This window comes from Pezoporus flaviventris, unplaced genomic scaffold (assembly GCF_033815535.1).
Source record: "Pezoporus flaviventris isolate CSIRO_AGI_PZ_B2104156 unplaced genomic scaffold, CSIRO_AGI_Pfla_v1 ptg000045l, whole genome shotgun sequence".
Taxonomy (NCBI): domain Eukaryota; kingdom Metazoa; phylum Chordata; class Aves; order Psittaciformes; family Psittacidae; genus Pezoporus; species Pezoporus flaviventris.
In genome coordinates this window covers 4882263-4907236 of record NW_026892593.1, presented here as the reverse complement: position 1 = coordinate 4907236, position 24974 = coordinate 4882263, and the positions used below count along the sequence as shown (strand labels likewise).

The 24974-nt window shown below is 37.5% G+C and overlaps 1 protein-coding gene across 1 annotated transcript in view; it reads right to left on the bottom strand.

Annotated features, from left to right (window-relative positions):
• The window catches only part of SEMA3A (semaphorin 3A), a 169914-nt gene that overhangs the window by 118896 nt on the left and 26044 nt on the right, over positions 1-24974 (bottom strand). The window contains exon 3 of the mRNA XM_061467285.1: positions 2216-2373. Coding sequence (XP_061323269.1) covers positions 2216-2373 — 158 coding nt within the window. The remainder of the gene's footprint in view (positions 1-2215; positions 2374-24974) is intronic.

Genomic DNA, 24974 nt, shown 5'->3' with positions numbered 1-24974 from the left:
TAACCAAACTTCTGAGATCTCCCAAAAGGACCAGTTCAAACTCAGTTCAAATTCTGGGCACAGATTTCTGTATTACTAAACCCAGTATTTTAATCCATAAAAATGAATGGCTAGATGTTCTTTTTCCTTATTCTTGCAGAACAATATTTTCTTCTAATTTGGTTTAAAAGTTGGATAAATTGAACTGGTTTTAACAGACTGGAAAGTTTGGCTTTTTGAGTTCTGCTCCTCTGGAGTCCTATGCTGCCATCTGCATTTAGACAGGAAACTCAGTGCTTATTTACATGATGGAAGCAACAACTGGTGAGATTTGTGGTCAAGTGCAGCACTGGCTGCACTGTAATATTGATCAAAGTGTCTTCTGTGACCCTCCTGTCTTTAATAAGCAGATCCCCAAATTCTTTAAGCCTTCTGTCTGTTCTTAAATCTAAATTGTAAGTCTGCTCTTTCAGCTTGTTGCAAACACTCAGTTGCATGTTACCAACAGCGATTCTTTATTCAATATAGTAATATTTGTATATGATTTCAAATGGTATTCTAAAGGTATCTGAATATGTATGCAAGTAAGATGTAATTCCTCCTACAGAGCTCTTTTCTGCAACTGAAACACCTTCTTTCCTTTAATTATTCCAGATGTTTTGCACATTAAGCTATCAATCCCTCAGAGAATTCAAACAAATAGCTAGTTTCCTTTATAGCTGCTCTAAAGAGAATAGAAAAGAAAATACCCAGTTTTCCTTTTATCTTTTCTCCTTAGAGAATACAAATGAATAGCCAGTCTTCCCTCTGAACAGAAAACACAAGGTATTTATTGCTATCATCTTAGGAAGCTAATAGTCAAACGGGCAAAAAGTCAGGAGCACCAAGAAAAAAAAATCCCTGGGTATTGAAACAATTTATCTCTCATAAAAGAGTACTCCCTGGATTTTAAAAAGTGCCATCAAAATACTTAATATAACTGTCCTGGGTTCAGCAGTAGCAGTCATGTTTTTCCTTTGTGTTAGCTGGTGCAGTGCTGTGTTTTGACTTCCAGCCTGGGGACAGTGTTGGTGAAGCCGATGTTTTCGGTTGTTGCGAAGTGATGTTTACCCTGACCAAGGACTTTGTGAGGCTCATGCTCTGGCAGGGAGGAGGGGAAGCTGTGAGGAAGCAGAGATGGGGCGCCTGACCCGGGCTAGCCAGGGAGGTATTCCATACCACAGCACATCATGCCCAGAGTGGGGGGTAACTGGGAGTTACCCGGAAGGACACGGCCTTCCGGGTGGAACTCGTCTTCTTGGCCGGTGGTATCGTATTCTCTTCCCTTGTTATTTTCCCTTATCGTTGTTGTAGTTGATGGTAGCGGGGGTGATTTGTGTTGTACATTGGTTGCTGGACTGTTCTTGTCTCAACCCGTGGGAGTTGCACTCTTTCGATCCTCCTCCCCTTTCCTCCGGGAGCGGGGAAGGGGAGAGCCCCGGTGCAGGGGGGGGGACGGACCTCGATTGTTGTCAGCTCAGCACCACTCACTGGGAGTGAGTGAACAAGTTACCTGACTGGGTTTAAACCATGACAATAACAAATCAAACCTCCATAGCTGTGTTTACCTTCGCAACATTTTATCTTACTAAAATCAATTGAAAATGAAATTATTTATTTAACCTGCAACAAAAGCACATCACTGAACTGTTGTCAGCTTTTAATTCATCACCAGCTTTTACTGGAAAACTATACTCTCCATCAAGAATGGCAAATTTTCATGGACCTTCTCCTCTTTTACTAAAAGTGAACCTATTTTGGTTCGAAAGAAGCACAAGCAGAGTACCTACAAGTGCTGGGTTGAAGGAGAGAAATCAGCACTTGGAGTCCCAAACAGGTGCTCCTTAGCTGCAAACAAATACAGAGTAATACGTCCTTTCTTTGTCTGAACTGTCGTAACAGTTGTGTGGGGTTTTTAGCAGAAAACATGAAATTGTCTTGTTTGGGAAATAGGTGGATTATTTGTTTAGCATTTACTTTTCCACAGTGTGAAAAAAGCTTTGTATTTTATACACTCATAGGTTATAGGCTTACTATAAATTTCTCTTCATAGAGACAGCAAATGTTTGTGTCGTAATAGTATCCTTGACATCCAAACACTTACTCCATAATTCATACAGTGTCCGACATAGAGTAATAACAATGCTGCAACATTATAAGTATATAGTTGCATTGTACAAAACATGAGCAAACTTACCTTTTGATATTCTTTGATGTTAACCAGGTTGAAAGAAAATATGTGATCCTTTGCTCCAACATACAGCCGACTCCGTTCTTCATCCAAGAGGAAAGTATGGTAACTGGAGCTATTAGCTAGTCCATTGAAATTGATTATATTGTTGGATTCCAACATTTCTGTAAGATAAAAACCATACTTTCATTGATAACATGGTCAAATAAAACACACACTTATATTTTGACTTATAAATATTTCATTTTAGGAATTTATATTTATGGCGTAGAAACCAGTGAAAGAGTTATGTACCTGAGCTCACAAATGTTTTTATTTCAAGTACCCAAACTCAAACTGACTGCAAGATTCAGTTCTACAAAAACAAAGGTCAAAATATCAGTGAAATCAATTAAAAGAGGTTTTAGGTGGTAAAATTTTATCCATGGAACTTATCAACTGTTGGACAAAGTTCAATTTTGTTCAATGAGATTTACAAGGGTAAACCTGAGGATATCCAGCTGATAAAAAACACCTCTAAACACAAAAATCTCCTACTTTTAGCATACAAAAGAATTTCATACAGATCTGTAAGTTATGAGAAAGCGCATAGGAATGACTAGTTGATGAGATAAAATAACACATGCAATCTATTCTTACATGTATTACTATCTTGCCAACTTACTGACACAGTTCCCTTACTGGAATTCTGTATTTATCCATTATAAGAATTAAGCTAGAGAAGGTAAGCTTTCTTCTGTTACTCTCAAGAGTAATTTTCTAGCTCTCATACTCTTTCCAGAACCTTTGCACTTGCCAAGAACAGGATTTCAGCTAAAGGATCTACAGAATCCTCTTAGCTATTCACAACCATTAAAAAAGAAATATTAATTTTTCTTGAAACTGCTTAAAAATATTTTTCCATAAGATAATACGGACCATACTTACATAAACTTTCATGAAAATATTCTTTATTTATTCCTATCTATCTACTTTCATATCAGGACCAAAGCCAAACCATCTCTATCATTTCAAGGTGTATCTGCACTAATGTCATTGATAAGAAAGTCTCCCTGCAATGACAAATCCTATGTGGTTTAAGCCCTGACAAAAGCAAACAAGTAGTTTTAGGAGCAGGGACAATTCCATTGATGCTAGTGCAGTCTTCACACAGCACTCATGTGGACAGATGAGAAAGGGAACAAATACATCAGGATCCAAAGGCTGATGGCTAGAGGGCATGGCCATACCTTCCAGCACCTAATGTCAGTGTTAGCTCTGCCATATATGCAAGCCAAGGACGAATGTTTTTTCCTCTCAAAACAGCTGCCAAATGCCCAGGATTTGCCTAACAGCACAGCTACCTACTATTACTTTTTGCTTTTCAGTAAGATCAGGCCTTTTTTCCACCATTACTCCAATGATAAGTGAGTGTAAGACAGCATCCTCTATACTGCTAAAATCCAAGCTGAAACTGCTGTTAAAACAGAAATCTCTGCTTTATTTTCTTTTAAAACTCATTTTCTTTCTTTTTTTAATATCCTTTTATTTTAACCAGAACAAGCAAGACATCAGGTAGAGCTTTCTTGTAGCTGCATAATAGTGGTACTTATGATTTTCCAGAATTTCAGCACCTGCAGCTTAGTAGTCACACAGATGTCAAACTTACTTTTCACATTCACTTGTACCAGGTGCCTTTTGAAGCAGGCTGATACTCTATAATAGCAAGAATTAGTAGGCAACATTTCAAGGAAGGCAAAGATAACACTCAAAGTTGCAGACCATTCAGACTAGCTTTGCCTCAGTATTCTTTGTACTTATTTGCAAAACTATCACTAGCACTAGAAGGAGTTAATTTGTGTAGCAGAGTGCCAGGGCATGCATTGCATTATGTTCCTTATTCTACAGTTTTTCTGGCTAAATATAGCAATACAGATGTACTACAGATCAGTTTTCTTAAAACTTGTACTGCTCAAGACCGAAGCTCTCCATTTCTCTAGTGTAACAAAGAAGAAATCAAATCACCCCAAGCAGTCTTGTCAAAATAATTCTTCTGGCTTCCTGCCAACTTCTAGAATTTGACTGTATTGTCCTCTAGTTCACTTATTTGCATTTTGTTAGAGACTTTACTAATTCTCTTTACATTGTAATGACTGATTCAGATGTTGAATGTCGACTCGCTAAATAGTGAGTGATGCAGATGATTGATTGCTTAACTTGTCTTCAAACTCCCTTGTCTAGAAATGCTGTGCTGTCATCTGTGTCTCATCATTTTTCTTATAGCTGTCAAAAACCTTTATAATTTTTTCAGCTTTCATGGTTTGAACTCGCATAGGTATGATTCTGCCCTTGGTGACTGAAGCATAAAGAAAACTGTCTGCTGAAGTCAATGTTACACAAATGTAAAACTGATATAAATAGAAACAAGATCAGTTAGGCACACAGCTACTTGGTTTAAAACAAACCTGAATTCTAAACATTCACTTCTCAGATGGTGATTGATGTTTGCTTGCTTTCTAATACTCATGAAAAATGCCAGATCATAACATTGGAGTTTAAGGTTTATTACGGCCAAGAGTAAATTACATCATCATCTTCACTGTTCATATGTCATCACAGGATAACTTAAAAGAACCAGGTGTAGCTGTGCAGGGAAATACATATATATATTTATATATATATATTTTTTTTTCTTTTAGTTTTCTGTGACTTTTCAGAGGATGCAGCAATGTTAAAGGTAACACTGGTGGGGATTTTTTTGTGAACATGCAATTTGAAGCCAAACTAAAAGCTAAATCCCATTGCCTTCTCTAAGATTAGGACATTTCTCCTGAATTTTAATCTAGTATTTGTTGTCCTGTGCTATTATTGTCTTTTGCAGGAGATGATCAGATTTCCAGGGTCTATTTCCCAAAAGATGAGGCCTAAGCATATTCCAAGCAGGGTATTTCAAATCACATGAAGTCAGGTTTCTCCCTATCAGGAATCAGGTTGAGAATGTAAGTTGAGGAGAAAAATGTCATTTGGGTGCTAATGATTCTCATTCACTACTAATTTAGTTATGATTGAGTTACATCACAACTAAGAGCTGAAAACCTAAATAATCTCAGCAGTTCCTGTGCTGTTTATTCTAATTTATATGTATTCTTCCAGTGACGAATATGGCTTAATATGACATTCTGGAAAGGGCTGCTGAAGAGCAAAGCAATAGCATTTTCACAATCAATACAAATTAAGTATTTAACTTCCTCAAAGTCATTAGTTTCAACATGTTTACCATCCAGTGTCTTTTTCAGTATCCAACAGTGACTATTGCTAAGAGAATGAAAGAAACTGCAGTGACATGGCATACTCCTCAAAGGGCAATGACATCCATCAATTCTGTTAAGCATCAGTCAGTCATGTTGGCAAGGTATATGGCTGGTAAGTGCTAACATAAACCAAGATTTACAGCAGGGATGGCATTGCAATGATGAGGAAAATGATGAATGCCTTAAATAAATTAATAAAATTAATACTGTCTATTATGCATACCCTAATTGTATTCCATTTTTCTATTGTTCTTATTAAACATTGACATATCCATGGCCTATGCAGACAGGCAATGGTTGCCTGTACTTCAAGTAATATTTTACTTCCTCTATGCTTTGTCCAGCTATTTTTATTGCAAAGATGGTGACTTTTCTCCAGCAGCTGGTGCAGCCAAGTACCACTTCTTCAGTAGTTGCTCAGAGAGCAAATTCTTAATTTCCTTTTGACACATTCTCAGCTGTAGTCATGCCTGTTGTTTTGAACAGGAATGAATGAACCCTATAAAGCTAACCACTGCTCATTATGACCATAGTATTTGCCTATTAAATGCTGTATGAGGTAGATTTAGAGTGGGTGGTGATATTTGAAGGTAATAAAGGCTTCATTGCTTTTATTATAGGTGCTTGCTCCCCACATTTATTAAGTGTTGCAGGTGACTAAACCTCATGGTTTGAAATGCACCATATCTAAAACACCCATAATATAATAATGAATTTTCACTTGTGATGATCACTGAAAACAGCTGGAGGTTGAGTTTTTCAAAGTTTGTGGGCCACATTATCCTACTAACCACTTCATTTCAACTACCTTTAATTCACAGTACTGACCTGCTTGCTACAGCTATTCTCCTTTCTCTCCCAGTGTCCAAGCTTGAAGTATTTGACCTTTTTCAATGTGCCTTTCTGTAGGCTCTGCATGGTCTTTCTTGATCCAGTCTTGCTTGTGAAGAACATTCACTTCGACAGACCAAGCTGACAAATATTAAGAAGAAAACCAGTCCCTAACTTTTGCCTTCCTTTTATTACATGGTTATTTAATTTGCTAATGGAATTGCAACTTAATAGTATGTATACACACAGAAGGCCAAATTCCTGCAGTGAAATCCATGGCGATACTCATGCACAAGGAATGTAGATTTGGTTTCTTTTTATGACACTTTTTTCATTAAAGAATAAGCCAGAAAACCACAGCTATAGCTAAGATGAATACAGTTAGGCAGATTCTGAGGTTTGCTTTATCCATAGTTGGTATTTCACTATAAACCTTGTTTTATGTCTGTGTTCCTTCAGCTCAGTTTGTCAAGGGGAGACTATAACAAAAGAAAACCATCTTGGTTTTCTACTTATCTACTACCAGGCAAACTCTTTTTAGCAGGAGGGAGTTTGCCTGTGTAACAAGTTAGAAAATTTGTGAGCTTTGGCCTGCGTTCCTGCTACAGACTTCACAGTCACATGCCAGCCAAGATTATTTTTGTTGATAAGGATCAAAGGGATGTACCAATTTCTAGAGAAATCAGAGGAAAGTTCTCCTCACCAGTATTCAGTTCTGGCCCTGTCCTATTCCTGGTGACTCTGCAGAGTGAATGGATTACATAGGCAGTTCTGCTCGTCATAACATGCTTGTGAATCAAATGAGTGGGTTGCTGGTTGCACAAACTCTCGACCTTCATTCCTTTGCCAGCAACGATAAGATCTCACTGTATATCTCCTAGCAGTAGATAAAAGATGAGTCAATGAGTATTATGCCATCAAACAGGGATTTTGCTGAATTGTGAGCAATGCCTCCCACAACGTCATGCTAGAACATTTCCTTCTTCTCTCGCCAGGCTTTTACTTTGGCTACAGAGTATCAGGTGGCCACATGTTTGCACATGCATTTGTTGCTTACACAGATGCATACTGTACTTCTTCTGTGTATCTGCATGTATATCTGTAAATAATCCCAGGTATGAATTAGTCATTACTCTCTGAGTGATTATTTACTGAATTCCAAGATACTAATTCTACCGTGCAATGAAAGAAGTGGCTATTTTAACTTCCAGCCTCTCCTGCAGCTTCCCCATTTTATTGCTCTGAGCCTAGATGGGGAATTCTGACCCAGCTAGTTATTGGAAAGGCAGGGACTGGCAGGAAATCAAGACAGCTTCCTGCAAGGTGACACCCAGTAGAGCTTACTTGCCAAAACCAGGCATGTAACAGGGAAAAGGCAGCAGATTTGTTGTGAGCCCCCTCCCCACCCAGAAGAGACAACAGCTGCTATGTACACAGTGAAATATTTCAGTGGGGTCTTTCCACATATTCTAAAAGTTGACAGGAACTGAGATAGATGGGTGCTTGTCAGATGTCTGAAATCAGGTACTTGACCCCATCCCAAGTCTAATGCTCAGTAAACACTGCCAATGGCCTGAAGAACTCTTCCCCCCCCCCCCCCCCCCCCCCGGATTTAACTGCTTGATACCTCAACTACTTTCTTTCTTTTTCTGCACCTCAGATATCACTGGGACCTTAGGATCTAGCTCTTAGTGAGGAGAATGACTCAGCCACCTACTCTTACAAAAAATAAGAATCTTGCTAAGAGTCAGTGGTACAATTCAAACTTGCACAAAGTAATTACTTAAAACAAAGGACATAATTTATCCATTGTTTAAGGTTTCATCTGAGAAAAGAAAGAAAAAACGAAGTAAAAGGAAATTAAAAGACCTAGAGAAACCTTTGTTTTGTTATATCTTTAACTGGTCAGGCTATTGGTTTTTTAGTACCATCTAAACTGTTCCATTATTTCCAAGTTATTTTTAGCAATTAGCCTTTGATTTCATATTAGGACCAGAAGAAAAAAAAAAACAACATAGAAAAATTATAACACCACCACCTCCCCCTAACCCTCCCCAACGTATGTTTTCACCTAATTTTAGAATTACGTTGCTTGGGAATATCAGAAAGTGATCAGTTTATTCTGAAATGAAACAGAAAACAAGTTTATAAAGTGCATGAGCTCACATAGTGCAATAAGGGGTTTATCCATTTTCAGAAATGTAACACAAAAACGCTTCTAATCAGCCCCTTCGCATTTTTGCTACATTATGAGACAGATAAACTTGAAACTACACAGCATTTGTTGTCGATGGTAATTGTTATTGTAATTTGAATGAGATAAATCACTGGGAGAAAAGGGCAGGTTATATTAACAGTAATCAAAATACAATTGGAACAGAGACTCTCACAGCTGTTCCATCAGTCCTAGCTTTCATCCTCTTCATCTGCCTTATCATAACAGTTGCCAATCACCTGGTTTCACTGAAATTTGCTGGTAGGACTAAAAAAAACAGAAACTTTTTTCTTGTTTTCTGTAAAACTGGCACTTCTGAGAGAACATGCAGTTCAGGTTACTACATTTTCGTTGCAATTTATCATTTAGAAGCAGCTAGGACAAGATACACAGTTCTTAGTGCACTCCTGATGTAAACCAAGCATTTTAAATGAAACACTCCTGCCTACCTTCCACTGCAGCAAAGAAAACTTGAAGGCCATGAGTATAGTTTGATTAAAACCAGATACTTGGAAGGAGGAATGTTGCACCAATGTTTTGTTTCACTTGCACCGGCAAGAGCATGGATTCCTTTGACTTCAAAATACTGATGCATATGTTTTTTATACTGTAAAACTGAGAGAAGATTTTAGCTCATTAATGTCAGCGCTATTTAGCCGCATGACAGCCCTTAAAGTGTTCTTGATTTGAATAATTGGAGGGGTCACATGATATTTCAAAGACATAAAACAGTATGATTTTTAAAGCCAACCTGTTTTTCCTTTATTATTTACATTATTTGTCCTGTCTCTGAAAGTGAATCCAGATTATACTTACTGCTCTGTTGTTTTCTTATAAAACATGAGAAATGTTAAACTCTGAGCTAAACAAAGACCTGTAAAGCCTGATTTCTTATATTTCTAATCTCGTATTATGAATTTGGCTTTGTAAGAAAGCTTATGGAACATATTTAACCATGAATTTCACAGGTATTTAAGCACAACATTGTTACAAAATCACAGATGATAAATATTACCTATAGCATTTTTGTGTGCGTGAGATTAATCAGGCAGAAATACATGATGGTGAAAAGAGACCAGGATCTGGTTTTACCAAGTAGTTATCTAAGGGGAAATCTACCTGGTTTAAGATTTGAGTAGGTAACTTTTCTACCTCCCATTTTTGTAGGTATAAGGAATGCTCAGGAGAAATAATGGAAGTGATGTACCAATGAATGTTGTACTCCTGGCTGCTAAGGACAACATCTGTATTCTCAAGGTTTTCTAAAATGTGACAGAATAATATGGCAAAATACTGAGCTAATGACAATGGTTTCTGAACCTGCTAATTGAAATAGTAGAAACACTGTAGGCATATTAACTAAGCCCTCTACTCTGGATAATTTATCCTCAGTAGGCTTGGTTAGCTCAAATTGCACCATCTGAGCTAGCACAGGTAAACAAGTAGCTAAATCCCATTCATTAAATTACTGAATTATCAGATCTAGTTGGCAGTTAATCAGTTCTCAGCTATTTGTATGATACTGCTGGAAGCAGTCTTTAAGAAGCAGAACCTGTACTGGTTATCAAGAAAGTGAAATTGTGGGTAGTTGTCACACTTCAAGGATTACCTTATATCTACACACAGTACCATCCTTGTCTCATTAAATACAATATCACAGAGCCATGAACACCTTTTCAATGACTAAAAGCACAGATAGATACTTTCCCAGAACACAAATGCATTTCATTTGACTAAGGGGGATGAGATGGGAAGACTGTCATGTCCTATCCTATCCATGGCCTATCCGCATATTGAGTCTACGCACAGCGTGAAGCACAGTTTTTACACACTCTGTGTTACCCAAAAGAGCAGGATACAGATTTCCAATTCACAAACTTTTTCTGCCAGAACAAAAGCAAACCAGGAAAGGAACTGGTACTCGACAGGCACACGTGCTTGCTCAAAATATTGACCATGCTGCAGTATAGACACAGCTGAGCTAGCCTGAAACTCACTTATATACTTGTAGTGTCTAACAACAGTGGCCAAGAGGCCAGCAAAGACTAACTGATTTTGCTTCTCATCTAATAGTGCTTCGATGAAGCTCCATGTTGAATGGCAGGGGGGTTGGAACTAGATGATATTAAGGTCCTTTCCAACCCTTTCCAACCCTAACTATTCTATGATTCTAGGATTCTATGAATGATTAGGGTGTTAAATCATGCTAAGCAGGCAAGCTACTTTGAAGTTAGCTCAGGGGATATGACTATGTCATAAGCACAACAATGAATGAAAGTCAGATATACTAAATGCAAAGCCAGAACATCTACACGCTGGGTTTTGCACAAGTACGAATTAAGAAGTATTAGATGAATTTATTTTTAAATTCAGTTCTTCCAAAGAACCATTATTTCTGACAACAAAACAAAACAAAAACAAAAACCAAACCCCAAAACCTTCTGAAATGAAAATAAAATTGTTGGGTAATGTCAAAATATTTGGGTTCCATTAACCCACAAACTACTTAAAATACCACGATGCTTTAGAAAATTCCTTTCTGAAAAAACTGGCCTAGTGAGGTCAGTTAATTCATTTTTTCATTCATCTCTTAAGAATACTGTCCTTTCCTCTAAATTCCTAAGAATTGAACCTGAAAGTCCAAAATCCAGTCCTTATGATTCACATACCATGGACAATTAAGAGTCAAAAGTAACAACACTGTTAATGTGTGTAGTGGAGTTGCAGTTGAGATAATAAAATCCTTTCCTCCTGCAAGTATGTTCCTTTTTCAGGGAAAACAGTATTAAATTACTTTCTAAGTCTTAAAGAAAATTTAGTTTCAGGAACCAAACCAACATAACACTTCTAAAGGAAGTGAGCTCACTTAAAAGAATTAATAAATATGAGGTGCTAAGTTTGTTAAGGGATATCACATATCCAGCACTTTGAAGAATTGTCTTTTCACATTAATAGAATGGAAGAGTAAAATTCATTCTCAGTTTTATATCCTTCTCTCTTCTGATAAGTCTTGTTTCTTCTAATCCGTAAGGGAGGGTTTGGATGAATTTCAGCAAGGGGTTTAAAGCACTGACTGCAGTTAAACAGCCTGTGTAGCTCACAGACAGATACACACAACTCTGCTAATGCACTGTAATTGCAGCAAAATAAAGGAGGGACTTCTAACCACTGACCCTCCTTGCACAGAATTCAGTGCCAAAATGGAGTAAATGATGATAAGTTTTTCTCTTAATTTACCTTAATGAAAAATCAATGGTATTGCACCATGGATAAAAGAATCTGATTGCTGTGGTTCTGTAATGTGAGGAATATATTTAGCGTCCATTACGTTAAATATTACTTCAAATTAGTTATTATTATTTATCAAATGTTTCCAGTGATACCTACAATCCGTTAGGTTAGCTTCTGTACATGAAAAGGGCATTTCCAGTTCCTTCTTTCCATCCAAATGCCATAAACATAATTAATAATCAAACATCAGCAAAGTCCCCAATAGCATTTTTCAGCTCAAGGTGAATTTTCTCAGGCTTAATTCTGCTCCATCAACCAAAGTTTCAAATTTCTTTCAGGTTACACAAACCAAACTATTTCTACTTTCAATGTTTCTGTAATTATTACACATTCAAAAGGGGAAAAAGGAATTTCTAATTAATCACTAGATTCAAAATGGAAAATAAACCTTAAATACAATTTTTACATTAGTCTTCTGGATCCTGGGCATACTCCAAAAGGGCTGGGAGGAGTGCATTTCTGCCTAAAATTTCAAGACATGCAAGTAAATTTTGAACTGTAAATAAAACCAAGATAAAACCAAGAAATTACAGTGTGAAGTGTTTTAACTAGTTTTAAAATCTCCCCCAAAACATCTTAATCCACTTCACACAACACACAGTTAAGCTGCGGAAATTCCTGATATGGGCTGTTGTAAATGGGAAAATCATTTCTAGTTTCAAGGGGCCAAGTGATAAGATCAAGGAAAAGAAATCCTTAAGAGGCTATCAAATTCAGAGATGCAGCCTCCAACTCCCCAAGTTCCTGAAATTCAAATTTTAGGAAACTTAGAAAGTACTCTGGGGAGCTATCACTATCTGATTGGCCTAACCCTATTATCTTCTACTATGGAGAATCCCTAATATGGAAACCCCATATTATGTGTTTTCCTTAGCTGTGGCTGGAGATAACATATTTCTCACCTAGTCAGGTATGGGTGGAAGTGCAGCCATGACTTGGGTCTTGAGAAGGAAAATGAATATGCAAGACATGAAATGTAATTCAGCAAAATACCTGCTGCAACTCTCTCCTCGCCTGGATTGTGTTCTGTGGCTGTCAGCAGGGATTCCCTGACCCACACTCCTCCCCACTCTGTCTTCCCTCCTCAAAGCCTTTGGGGCCTCCTTGGGTGAGTGGAAGTATTTGCAAACAGCATCACTTCATGCTGACTGAATCCATCTTCTGTAACAGCATTTCAACGTCTAACTCCTTCTAAATACCTTCTGTTTTGAAATAACTTGTCCATATTTGACCTTTTAAGTGAACACCAGAAAGACCCATCAGTAATTTCCAGTAGAGATGGAAGAGGGAAAGTGAGTGGATTATCAGCACTCAGGTAGCACCTGCTGTCTGGCTAGGCTTAATGCATGTCAAGTTTTGGATACAACTTTGTGGTTCTTGACCTCAGAGCAAAAGTTCATTTGCTTAAAGACGTATCAGTGTAAATATAGTTGGATTTGTGTGAACACTGAATCACCTGGTGCATCAGGCTCTATTCAGAGCAGCCTTAGAAGGGGATTCAAAGATATCTGAAAGTAACTTAAGGATGTTTTGACTCCAAGCACAATTGCCCAGTCACACATCAACCAGCTCATAGCGTGTTCCTCATGTATGCTGTCAGCTGAAATAGCCAAACTGCTGCATGTCCAGGCGCATCACCTCCCACCTTCTGCAGCATGTCAGTAAGAGGGAGGTGAGATGCACACAAATGACAACTGTAGAAGTGAAAATACTGTTCCAAAGGTAACAAAACTAAGCAATATTTTGTTCAATTAAATTAACTGGGGAGGAAAGCTGATGTGACTGCCTACCATGCTAAAAAGTCACTGGTTCCCAGATCTCGTATTTGTTTTTTCCTCTCTCTTTGCACACCACTGATCCTAGATCTCTCATCAATTTAAATAAATGATAGTTTATTCAGTGAATGAACACGATAGCCTCATTACCCTCTGTGATTGCCATCAAGAATAAAGTCCAGTGGAATTCTGCATCAGAGAAGAGAAATAATGGAAGTTTTATGTTTCTGAGGCTTCAAGTGGAATATCACTGAGAATCAGTGTATCATTTTTTGGTCAAGCCACAAAAACTGCACTTTTTTTTACCAAGACAAGAGATCAAAGACCACATTCTTATAGTTTACTTTTGGTCACTGTCATAACAGAAGCCTTTAGAGGATGACCTGTAGACTGAACGTATTAATGAAATGGCCCAGGCACACTGAAATGCAAAGCAGGGTTTGCCTTGTTTCCTTTATTGTGCAAAATGAGAATCACCAACATGTAACAATTTCCACAAAATGTACCATGAAATTTAGTTTAGTTCATTGTTTCATACTCTACCCTTCTTTGCACATTGAGTGACTTAAGACCATTTCTCACCTAAATTCAGGAAACATTGTCCATTGGTATGGAATTGACACACTTGCACAGTGCGCTTAATGAATTGCAAACATAGGTTGTGTAGACTCAGTGTAAGTTTGGTTTATGTAAAGAACACATTAACAACTGGAATGTTTTGGGGGAAAAGGCAGGGCACTTTCCACTTACCCTTCCGGACCCAATGATATTATTCATTCTCAACAGCTCTGCTGGTTACTCAGCTAATTTCCCTCCAAAAGAATGCTCCTTTGGGTGCAATATTCAAGTGTATACGTATGTCAACTGCCAGACAGGCTTCCAAATGCCCACATTGATCCAAGATACCATGAGTCACTGTTGACAGATGAGGAACATTCACATAAAACCTCTGCGGAAAGTTAAAGGAGAGCTCATGTTTTTCCCTGATGGTCTCACACTAACACATTGTGTTCAATAGTATACTCCAGAAATTTGCCAAAAAAAAAGCTTTAAAAATAGTATTTTGAAGTTGCAATTCACCTAGAATTGAACAGGACACTGAGTCGGTGTTTCCAAATTAAAGAAACACTGGGTGGTTCCAAATAAATTCTAAAGAGCCAGATTTCAGCTGATAGAATCTGGTATAACTCTACTGCTTTTAGTAAACCCAAATTAATTTACAGCAGATGTGGCTATAACTTAAAATGGAGTGTACTAGGTGTGTCTCTAAAACTCCTTATCATCAGACAGGATTGTGATTAGATCTGGAATAAACTAACATCACAATAAGCTTTCTACATGTTTATAATGTTTGAAGACTAAGTAACACCCAAGAAAGACATCACAAAGAAGCACTGTGACCTCCTGTTGGATACTACATTCATAGTTCTGAAATACCTGGGGAAATGACTCCTTGTCCTTATGATGAAAAGTTTTCCTATTGGCACATACATACAGAATGGATATCTGTCAGTAAGAAATCAGTGAATTCTGAGCCTCCATGGAACATTACCAGTGCATGTACAACCAGTGCACTACTTTTTCCAAAGTTTTCAAAAGTTATTTTAATATTTTCTGCTGAATAAATATTCAAGGTAAAGTACTTTCTTTTGGTGTATTTTTTTCCTTAAAGAAATGTAATTCCAGCAGGAGCTGACATGGCTTCTAATATAATGGCAAACATTTGGGTTTATTTCTAGCTAGTCTAATTATGAAAGGCATCAGGGTAGATATGTTTTCCTTTTGTAGCCACTAATACTAATTTCATCTACTGGGGAAACAATTTCAAAATGTCAACATTTGCATGCCTGAACCCTGCTACGAACTAAAAGGATTCATGTGCAGAGGTCCTGCTTCAAGCTGTGACACACTACTTACCTCCTCAGGGGGAGTTAACACATTAATTTGAACAAATGAAATTAGAACAGCCAACTCTCCACAGTGGTCAGAGGAAAAATACCCTGACTGCAGTGGCTGACTGCAGTTTAAGTGGCATATTGTTTAATTAAGCTATAGTATGACAACTAAATGAGTGCATAAACACCCCACAAAAGAGGTCTTCAAGCTTGGAAGTATATGTCGACATAATATCCAGTTCCTTAAAAGGAAAGTTACTGTTGCCCTTTTTAGAAGTGTAAGCTTTGAGATTTCAGACAATAATTTACACAATTGATGTATGTGTTGGTTTCTGGAGATGTATATGACAGAAATACTCCTGAGATTCAGATGCTAACAAGTTTGAACAGAAATCTGGTATAAAGGTCCACAAGCTGAGGAAGCTTGCATCTGCTCCACTGCAGTTCATGACCCTTGAAGTCTAATCCAAAGCCAAGCAAAGGCAGTGGGATTTTACTGATTGTGCTGAAAACTGAATCAAGCCAATGGGTTAAGGGTATGATTCCTACAGGACCTATGTGTTCAGCAACTTCCCCCACAACGTTTATCCTTATCTCAGCAGCATTTTTCAAAAGGTATGCACTTCAGCTAAAACACAGGGTCCCTATGGATGTCACTACTTAACACTCTTATGCACGGTGCTACAAATGCATTTCTTATCTTGTGATTAAATGGTCAATCCAACATGCTTTGCAATGGTCTGCAGGCAGAATATAAGCAGCAGGTGTCTCTGTTTTGCCTTAGTCTAACTCATGTGATTCGAGAGTAGGTTTTCGGAAGTAGGATTTGGTGCGGGTTCATGCATGTTATATGCATGTCCTACTATATTCCATGCGATTGGAAATCTCTATTTCATAATAATACTAAAATAATGAATAGTACGCACTACACCTAACTTTGATATCTGATCTGGGCCTCAGTTTTAGTTATGTCATGAAGCAGTTTGCCTGAAATCATTGTTATGTACATCAGTGAACGTCACAAGGTACTCCCAAGGATCTCCACAAAGAGATCAAGTCCGTCGAAATTTAAGAACCTAAATTAAATGAACCAAATCCCATTTCATTCTGAGAAAAACATTAAACTGATGGCAAGGTTTTAATTGTAGGTGTTTGTTAATTGTCACAACTTAGATTAATATATATGTTCTGCATGTTACCTTTACTTTTTCAGTGTGCAGGATGGATGAAACATCAGATCTATCTTTCTTTTTGAGCTTGTTAGTACATAGCCTTCAAATGCTAGTCTGGAAAAAAGAATTATTAAATTGCTTTTCATCTTTCCTATGGCAGAAATGAGAGTCAGAAAAATGATTCAGTGGAAGAGTAGACATTATGATTCCTAATTTATGTAGACACAGAAATAAAGAAAACAATATTAACCTAAAACAATAGGGATTCGATTTGACTCAACAAGCCCCTATATTTCAGAATATTTAGCATGATGAGATAGATTATTTCAGAGCACAATCCCACACTCTGCCAAGTGCAGAAATGCACACTTGGATCCAATGGGAAGACACCTAGACAGCCAGAAAAATTATGAACTCACAATCAGTGACCATCTAGCACCCAGCACACAGGAATGATAGAGCAGCAAGATAATAGTTTAGCTATCCAGGAAAAGAATCAAGTACCTTAACCTTTTTGTCTCTTGCCTCACTCATCACACAGATACTAGATTCTGCAATAAATTGAGGTGTTACATACAAAAGGCATCTCTGATCTCACCTTGCTGCTTTACATAGCCCCATCCTGTGTATCAAGGGAAGAAGTCCCCTAGAAATAAGACAAAATCTGTGTAATCAAATGTTGCATGGGACTGCTGCAGTTCCAACATGAAATGGGCTGCTGGATCCTCCAGTTGTGTGAGGAGAGCAAGCTCTCTGGAATAGGAATAAGCAAGTTGTCTGAAATAATTCCTCTCTGGAAGTCAGACCCACTGGTAGTGGTAGTCCAGGCTTTATGTCACAGATTCACATCCAGAAGTGACTGTGCTGGCTAAAAAAATCCAGATAGGAAGAAGCGGGACATTCAGCATGTAAATTTTCAGTTCAAAATATTACAGGTTAAGAGGAACTAAACCCATTGGTTTACCACAAGAAGTACCACACACATTTAACTAGTGTCTAAATAATAACGTATTTACTATGAAGAAGTGTCTGACTTTTTCTATTTTTAAAAATTAGCACACATTCATCTCCTACTGAAGTCAACAGCATTTAACTTCTGATTTAATTTACATGCACTAAAATGTTTCTGTAAATCAGGAATATAGATAATTTAATTATTAGGTGAATACACTCCACATTTTACTGTGGAGTAAAAGCAGAGTGAAATGGGCAACCTGTAGTTTCTTCACATTGGAAACCCTCCATATCTACATGAACATCCATCCTAATTCCTCCATAATACTGAGTGGTTTACCTCTTAAAATAAACAGTCTCTACCTTATGTCCTTACTGGATTACTGTGAGTAGGATGTTTACATAAAGGGTATAGCTAAGTATTCACTGAACATAACAAGAGTGCAATTCATTCCCATGCATTAGAGCCCATTATAATTTGATGGCTATATTTAAATAAACCAACATTTAACTATGCCAGCAGTTACTATCTAATGTTAATACTTTAATTGTGTCCAATCCTTCCCCTCCAGAGTTTGATTCATTGAAATGTTTACCTGTACTACGACTACCCATGGAGTGTAAATATGAAGATGAGCATTTTGTGTGAGAGAAAGTAAGTATAATTTATTCTCCAGGTGTATTAGACACCAATCTAGTAAACATTATTATTTGCACAGGTACTAATACTAATGACACTGTGCTTTACCCTTCATGCAAAGATCTCACCACACTCTAATAAAATTATAGGACCTATGTTTTGTTCTCAGGCATTTATTTGGGCAGTACAGTAGTGTTTCAAAACGGAAAGAAATGTTTTAAAGCTTCTTTGTGCTATCCTAATTGTCAAATATCTCCATGACAAGAAACAAAAAATCCTGAAGCTGTGCTGACCTGTGGGGAACTGCAATGCAGAGTTCCATTTTAGGCTGACACAGTATCACTAGACTGGAACTTATTGTGCCTGAGCAAGTACTGTCTGTGTCTTAGATGGCTAAGGGGTGATCTAATTGTTGTCTTGCCATAGATGCGCAGTGAAAGAACAAGAGGTAACATGCAGATGTTGAGGCAGGGAAACAGTGAATGGGATATAAAGAAGTCTTGACTGAGAAGTTAAGTCTTCATCTCTGGACATCTTCAAAACTTGACTGAATCAGACACAAAAAAGCCTGCCCTAATTCTGAATATAGTCTTGATTTGAACAGGAGCTTGAATTAGTACCTTGCAATATTTTTTCCCTATTAATTAAGTAGAATGATTTAGCTTTGATTAAAAAAACAAAACAAAACAACAAAACAAAAACAAAAACAAAAACAAAAACAAACAAAAAAAAAACAACAGAGCATTACAGGCATTTCCATCCTGTTATTAAAAACTGACAAAAAAACAAAACTCAGTCTCTCCTAAAGCTGATTTTTTCCTGAGGTATTCCTGAGGGTAAGAATTTCCTTACTGTAAGCAAGAGGAGAAAGCAACCAAATGGGCAACAGGAAATACGGCACATTCTGACCCTTGTAGAACAGTGGAGGGGTGAGGTGGAATGTCAACACTATTGCTTCTGAATTACTGGGCAAATAAGGATCCATAGCTTTCACTGAAAGAGAGAGGACTGAAATTTCAAATTATGTATTTTAGCATATGCATGTCAGATACAGGAATTCAATTTTGGCGAGATTCTCAAACAGCAGAAGTGTATTGCAACTCTGCTATGTAGATGTTAATCTACATTTCACATTTGCATTTGTTTTCCTCTCATACATCCTCAACACAACCTCTTTTTAAGTAACAACATTTACAAATGCGAACATGAACAGGCAATAGTAGCTCTAGATTAATATTTTCTACAAAACAGTCCTTAGTTTCTTTCATCTAAATTCAGTGTTCAGATAGAAAGAACACATCACATATTGTTATTACTGCTGTTTGCCTTTATTTGCCACATTAAAGGTTCCTGTGAAAAAATTTCATGAGACAATGTGGTAAATACCAGATAAAGGGGGAATAAAATAGGTAAACACCACCTTAACGGTGATTAAGTAACAATCTCAGCACACTGAACAAATTTTGGTCCTTTTGACTTCAATGTTCTCTAAATCTCATTCTAGCTGCTAGACCTAGCATTCTAGCTAGTGCACCACAGCCATTAAAAAAGCACAGTGAGACTTAACAACACAACTGATGCTTTCATAGTCTATTTTGCAGAACAGTCTGGAAGAAATAGTGAAGGTACTCACTGAGTTCAAAATGAAAAAGAAATAAATATACTGTGCTAACATTGTAATGTGTTATGGCTATTTAAGAAACAAAGGAATGTTGATAGAGAAAGACAAAAGAACTGCAGCGTTAAGAGTAACTCATTCTCCTTTTATGGCCTGTTACTGCATGGCTGAACATTGCCACTAACTTTATTTTCAGAACATGCTGAATTTAAGAAAACTCTTTTGTTCCATTTGCAGCCCACATGCTGACACAGCATCTCATCTCCTATTGTTCTAACTTAACCATTATCTGATACATTTGATGTGCTGAAAGATAAAAAGCACAATGATTGCAGTTACCTTAGAGATAGATAGCAAAAGAAGAATTACTTAACAAAAGAACAGCTGAGAAGGGGCTGATTCTAGCAGTTTCACTCTGGTGTGTGCGTGTTAGACCCGCAATTGTGAGTTCAGACCCTGTAAGTCAAGGGTCTTCGCTGAGGCTCTGCTGTGCACTGAATGATCTCACCCTCTCCTGACTCCCACACCTGACTCCCTGCTCAGGGTAGAGCAGGCTCAACCAGTCTTAAATTCCTTTGACAGTTCTGACTCCAGATAGACGCTGTAGCAGTGGAAGAAGCACGGCTCATAGCAACAGTTACACTATTCTGAAGAAACAGATTTATTCAAGGTTAACAAATGCTTCTGCTGTCATTCTCCATGGATGCTAGTTCTGGTGATGAGCAAACAGTGATCTCGCAATGGAAAACTGGTTGGCAAGAAACTTTTTAAAAGCCTGCAGCATCTGATAAGGTACAGCACTAGGCAAAAAAAAAAAAAGAGGACTGGTTCCTATATAGTCGCCCTGAAAATTTTTGAGAGTCAGCTGCTTCTCATAAACCCCCAAGCTTTATAACCCAGCTATTTTACCTAGGATAGTCATAACCATGCTGTACTTCATCAGTATTGTACTGACTTGACTTCATTTGCGTCAATAATCTGGAGAAGCTCTCAAGAAGCCTTATTCTATCAAACTAAATAATAATAATAATTAATAATAATAATAATGTTGTGTTGTTTGGTTTCCCTATGTAATCATGGGACTAACCTCCATGGGTGTGGCAAAACAATATGAAGTAGATGACCTGATCAAAATCTAAATCTGTGACTTTTTTTTTGGCAAACAGAGCATGGGCTAACAACAACATTATTATCACAGCAGAAACCAGGAATCTCCATAGCTCTTCAAGTGATCCTTTTACCTACTAAAAAGGAAATTCCAATGAATACATAGTTTAAAAAGCAAATTGCTAGAGAGTAAAAGTTCTTTTACTAAAACAAAATTGTATTATGGTTCCAGGAAAGATGAGCATTCTTAGCTCGGTTCATGAACAAAGAGCATCAGATGAAGGCAGGAGGAAATAAAGTCTGACTCTACATAACCTGTGCCAACTGTGGTCTCATAAAGCCAAGAAATCTTGGAATGCTTTGAGAATGTAATATTTTTAGAGCTCTAATAAGGCACACCTGAGCTCCTCCTTACCACATTTAAAGATATGTGCCACAGAAGCTAATTTTTGCTATACATTTTTGCCTATTCCAGTAACCTGTAACTAATAAGCACACGTGGAGGAGAGCAGAACACTCAGTTGCCTGTTCAGATTCCTCTGAATTACTCCCACATACTTTTCTAAAGTGCACAACATATAGTAATGTTCTTAAATTATTCTCAAATCATTTGGCTAAGAAGAGAAGATGACGCTGCTATGTCTGCCTTGTTGAAATGAAATATTCTTCTACCCCTTGCAGATGTTCTTCCTCAATTTCTTGACTTACTGGAGTGTCTGTCTACACCAGCTGTCTTCCTTCAGCATCTCCACAGTTCAGATCCAGAGTGAAAAGCAAACCTGCCTGATTTTAATTTTACCTAAGTAATGCAGTAAAAGAGGAAACTGTAATAATTAAGCTCCTCATACAAAATATTCTAGCTCAAATAACCTTATTATCCACTCTGCTATTGGTATCAAAAGTCACACTGTACACAGGGAAGTCAAAATGAACTATGGCAACTTGAAGGAACTGAGGGAATGTTGGTTTCACTCCATCTAATTTGGGTGCAGGAAGAGGTGATGTTACCCAGAAGCATCCCAGCAGCTGCCAGAATAATTGGATCTCATATATACAGTATATGTGAACCAGAGATAGAATATATGTAGCCAATCATTTGGAACAATCATATGCCAAATAATTTTAGTAGTACAAAAGTAGAAAAAAGCATGGACTCAAAATACATGCCGGGTGGTATAAAAACATAGGAGGACTAGAAAAAAGTTAGAATTCCTCGAAGTTTTACAAGGAATCCAGTTACATTTTGATTAAAAAAATAATAATCTAAAATTACATTAAAATTAAATGCTGTCTGCTTTTAAGTAAAGGAATTTAGTCTGTGTGTCATCCAGGAGTCAATATACCAGTACAGAAGATATATAATTATTTTATCCCAGTCAGAAACTGGGCTGGCACTTTCTGTGCTAGCTCATGTCCTGTAATCTTTATGATTATTTTCTGCTAGACTGTATTGCAGTACTGATCCCTAAATACTCATACTGGTTGCTTACTAAGGCAACAAACACCTTATTGATGGCTTCAACTACCTAACAGGAGGCTACAGAAAAGGCTGATGCAGGCTCTCCCTGAGGTACTCAATGATAAGAAAAGGGCAACACAGGAAATTTTGATTAGAAATCAGGCCTAACTTCTTCAGCATGAAGGTGGTCAAACAGTGTCACAGAGGCCTAAAAAAGCTGCAGAATTTCCAGTTTGAAGATACTCAGAAGTTGCCTGGATAAAGCCTTAAGCAACCTGAATTAGTCAGCCCTACTTGGGGCAGAGACTGGATGTAAAACAAGATGACTTTGAGAAGTCCCTTTCAACCTAAGTTAACTCTGTGATTCTATAATAACGTTCTCCACTGTCACCATCTATACAGATATAACCAAAGGCTTAGGATCATATGGGCATCTCTGATAACCTGTTTCCCATGCAGTCCTTTTTTTAACAGCCACCATAGTTTTCACATAGGCATTCAAGCCTTCTTTTTTGATATATCCCACTACTTCTACAGCAGTCTACATGGTAAATTTCTTTCCTCATGTAGAAAGGCACAAGAATAATGATGAATTAGGGTTTTCTGTCATGGCAACATAGACACCAAAACCAGAACTAGTGAGCTAGGGCAACAAAGCTGGTGAAGGTTCTGGAGAATAAGTCTTATGAGAAATGGCTTAGGGAACTTGGGTTGTTTAGCCTGGAGAAGGCTCAGGGGGAATCTTACTGCCCTCTGCAACTACCTGAAAGGAGGTTGTAGTGAGATGGGGGTCGGTCTAATCTCCCAAGTAACAAGCGATAGAACAAGAGGTAACAGCCTCAAGCTGTGCCAGGGAGGTTTAGATTGAATATTAGGAAAATTTTCTTCACAAAGAAGGTGTTCAGGCATTGGAACAGGCTGCCCAGGGCACTGGTGGAATCACTGTCCCTGGAAGTGCTCAAAAACTGCGTAGATGAGGCCCACAGTGATATGGTTTAGTGGTGGCCTTAGCAGTCCTGCAGTAATGGTTGGACTTGATGATCTTAAATGTCTTTTCCAACCTAATTGATTCTATGATTCTAAAGCAAGCAAAAATATCCAAGATAATGCCCATGCATGTGTACCATGTGTTAGCATCTCAGAGAGACATTCTAAAACTTACCAATTCCCACTAAAAGTGAGATCTTGTATCTCAGGGAAAATTTTTGTAACTTCTTAGAATTTGAAACTCAGATGAAACTAAACCAAAATCTCAGCAAAAACTCCAGTGCTTCTGCTGCTGCGGTTGCTGTTGAAATAAAGAGATCTCAGAAGCACAAGAACACTGTGGGGGTGGATACAGAGAAAGTGGCAACCACAGACACAACTTCAAGCAGACAGGTTCAAACTTCAATGAACTGTGTAGGAAGATAAATGAGACTTCAAGAGACAACAGCACTGTTAACATGAGGATGTTGTTAGGTGCAGAAGGCAAGCACTTTCAGTGCTGATGAATTGGTAGCTGACAGAGGTACATCTTATAATGACTGTGTGAAGCCATGATACATTTTACCTGCTAGTTTTCTGTCTTTTATCACACTCATTTGAATGAATCCTTAATGAATATTGTGCTTTGTTTGAAATCAGAGAGGAAAAAGAGCAGGCACACTTCTTTTACCTCTCAGTTTAATTTAATAATTGTTTTCTTTTCACTTCTGTTTCAACTTTAAGAGCTATTATTGCAAATACTGTATTTTTGCAGGTGGTTTAGGTTACCAGTAATTTTCAGAAAGAGCTCTTTTCCATCTTTTTTTTTTCTTTTTTTTTTGTCTGAAAGCTCTTCTCTCTACCATTATTTTGTCTAATCATGAGGCCTTCCTGGAAATATTAATCATTATGTCTACTGGACTTGCAGAAAAACCTGCATCAAGTTTCTTCAAATTGCTTCTCTGTTTATTTTAGCCACAGTCTGAATAAAATTATTTGAATAAACAGGTCTAAAGCATATCCTGAATTGTACAGTTGGGATATGAACCCAAAATCCAGCATAATTCCTGGCACTCTAGTAATAGACTTTAGTAGAAAGAAAGAATTGTATTAAATTATAAGTGCATGTGGAAAAGAATTCTGTACAGCTAGCTACATTTTCCATAGTAAGATATATTTTATTATCCTTTATTTCTTATACAGAAGAGCACGAGTCTAATCTGATAAGAACTATGAGAGTTTCACCACATCATTTTTCTGGCTGATCAACTGGTTTAGTTAGCTGAAAATATGGACTTCATGACACCATGATGTGAAATTCAGAAATATCATGTTACCCAGAAGAAGCAACAAGGTTAAGATTATAAAATACACTGTCTTAAAAATCTGATGTCAAACCCAGCCTAAATACTAGAGTACTCTGTGGGACATGGCATTTTAATGGCTAAATTACCTATGGCCAAACTTATTCCAATTCAGGACAGAAAAGTGATCAGTTTTGAAGCTCCCATATGAGGTTTCTAAACTGACTCATTTACCATCATTTCTTTGC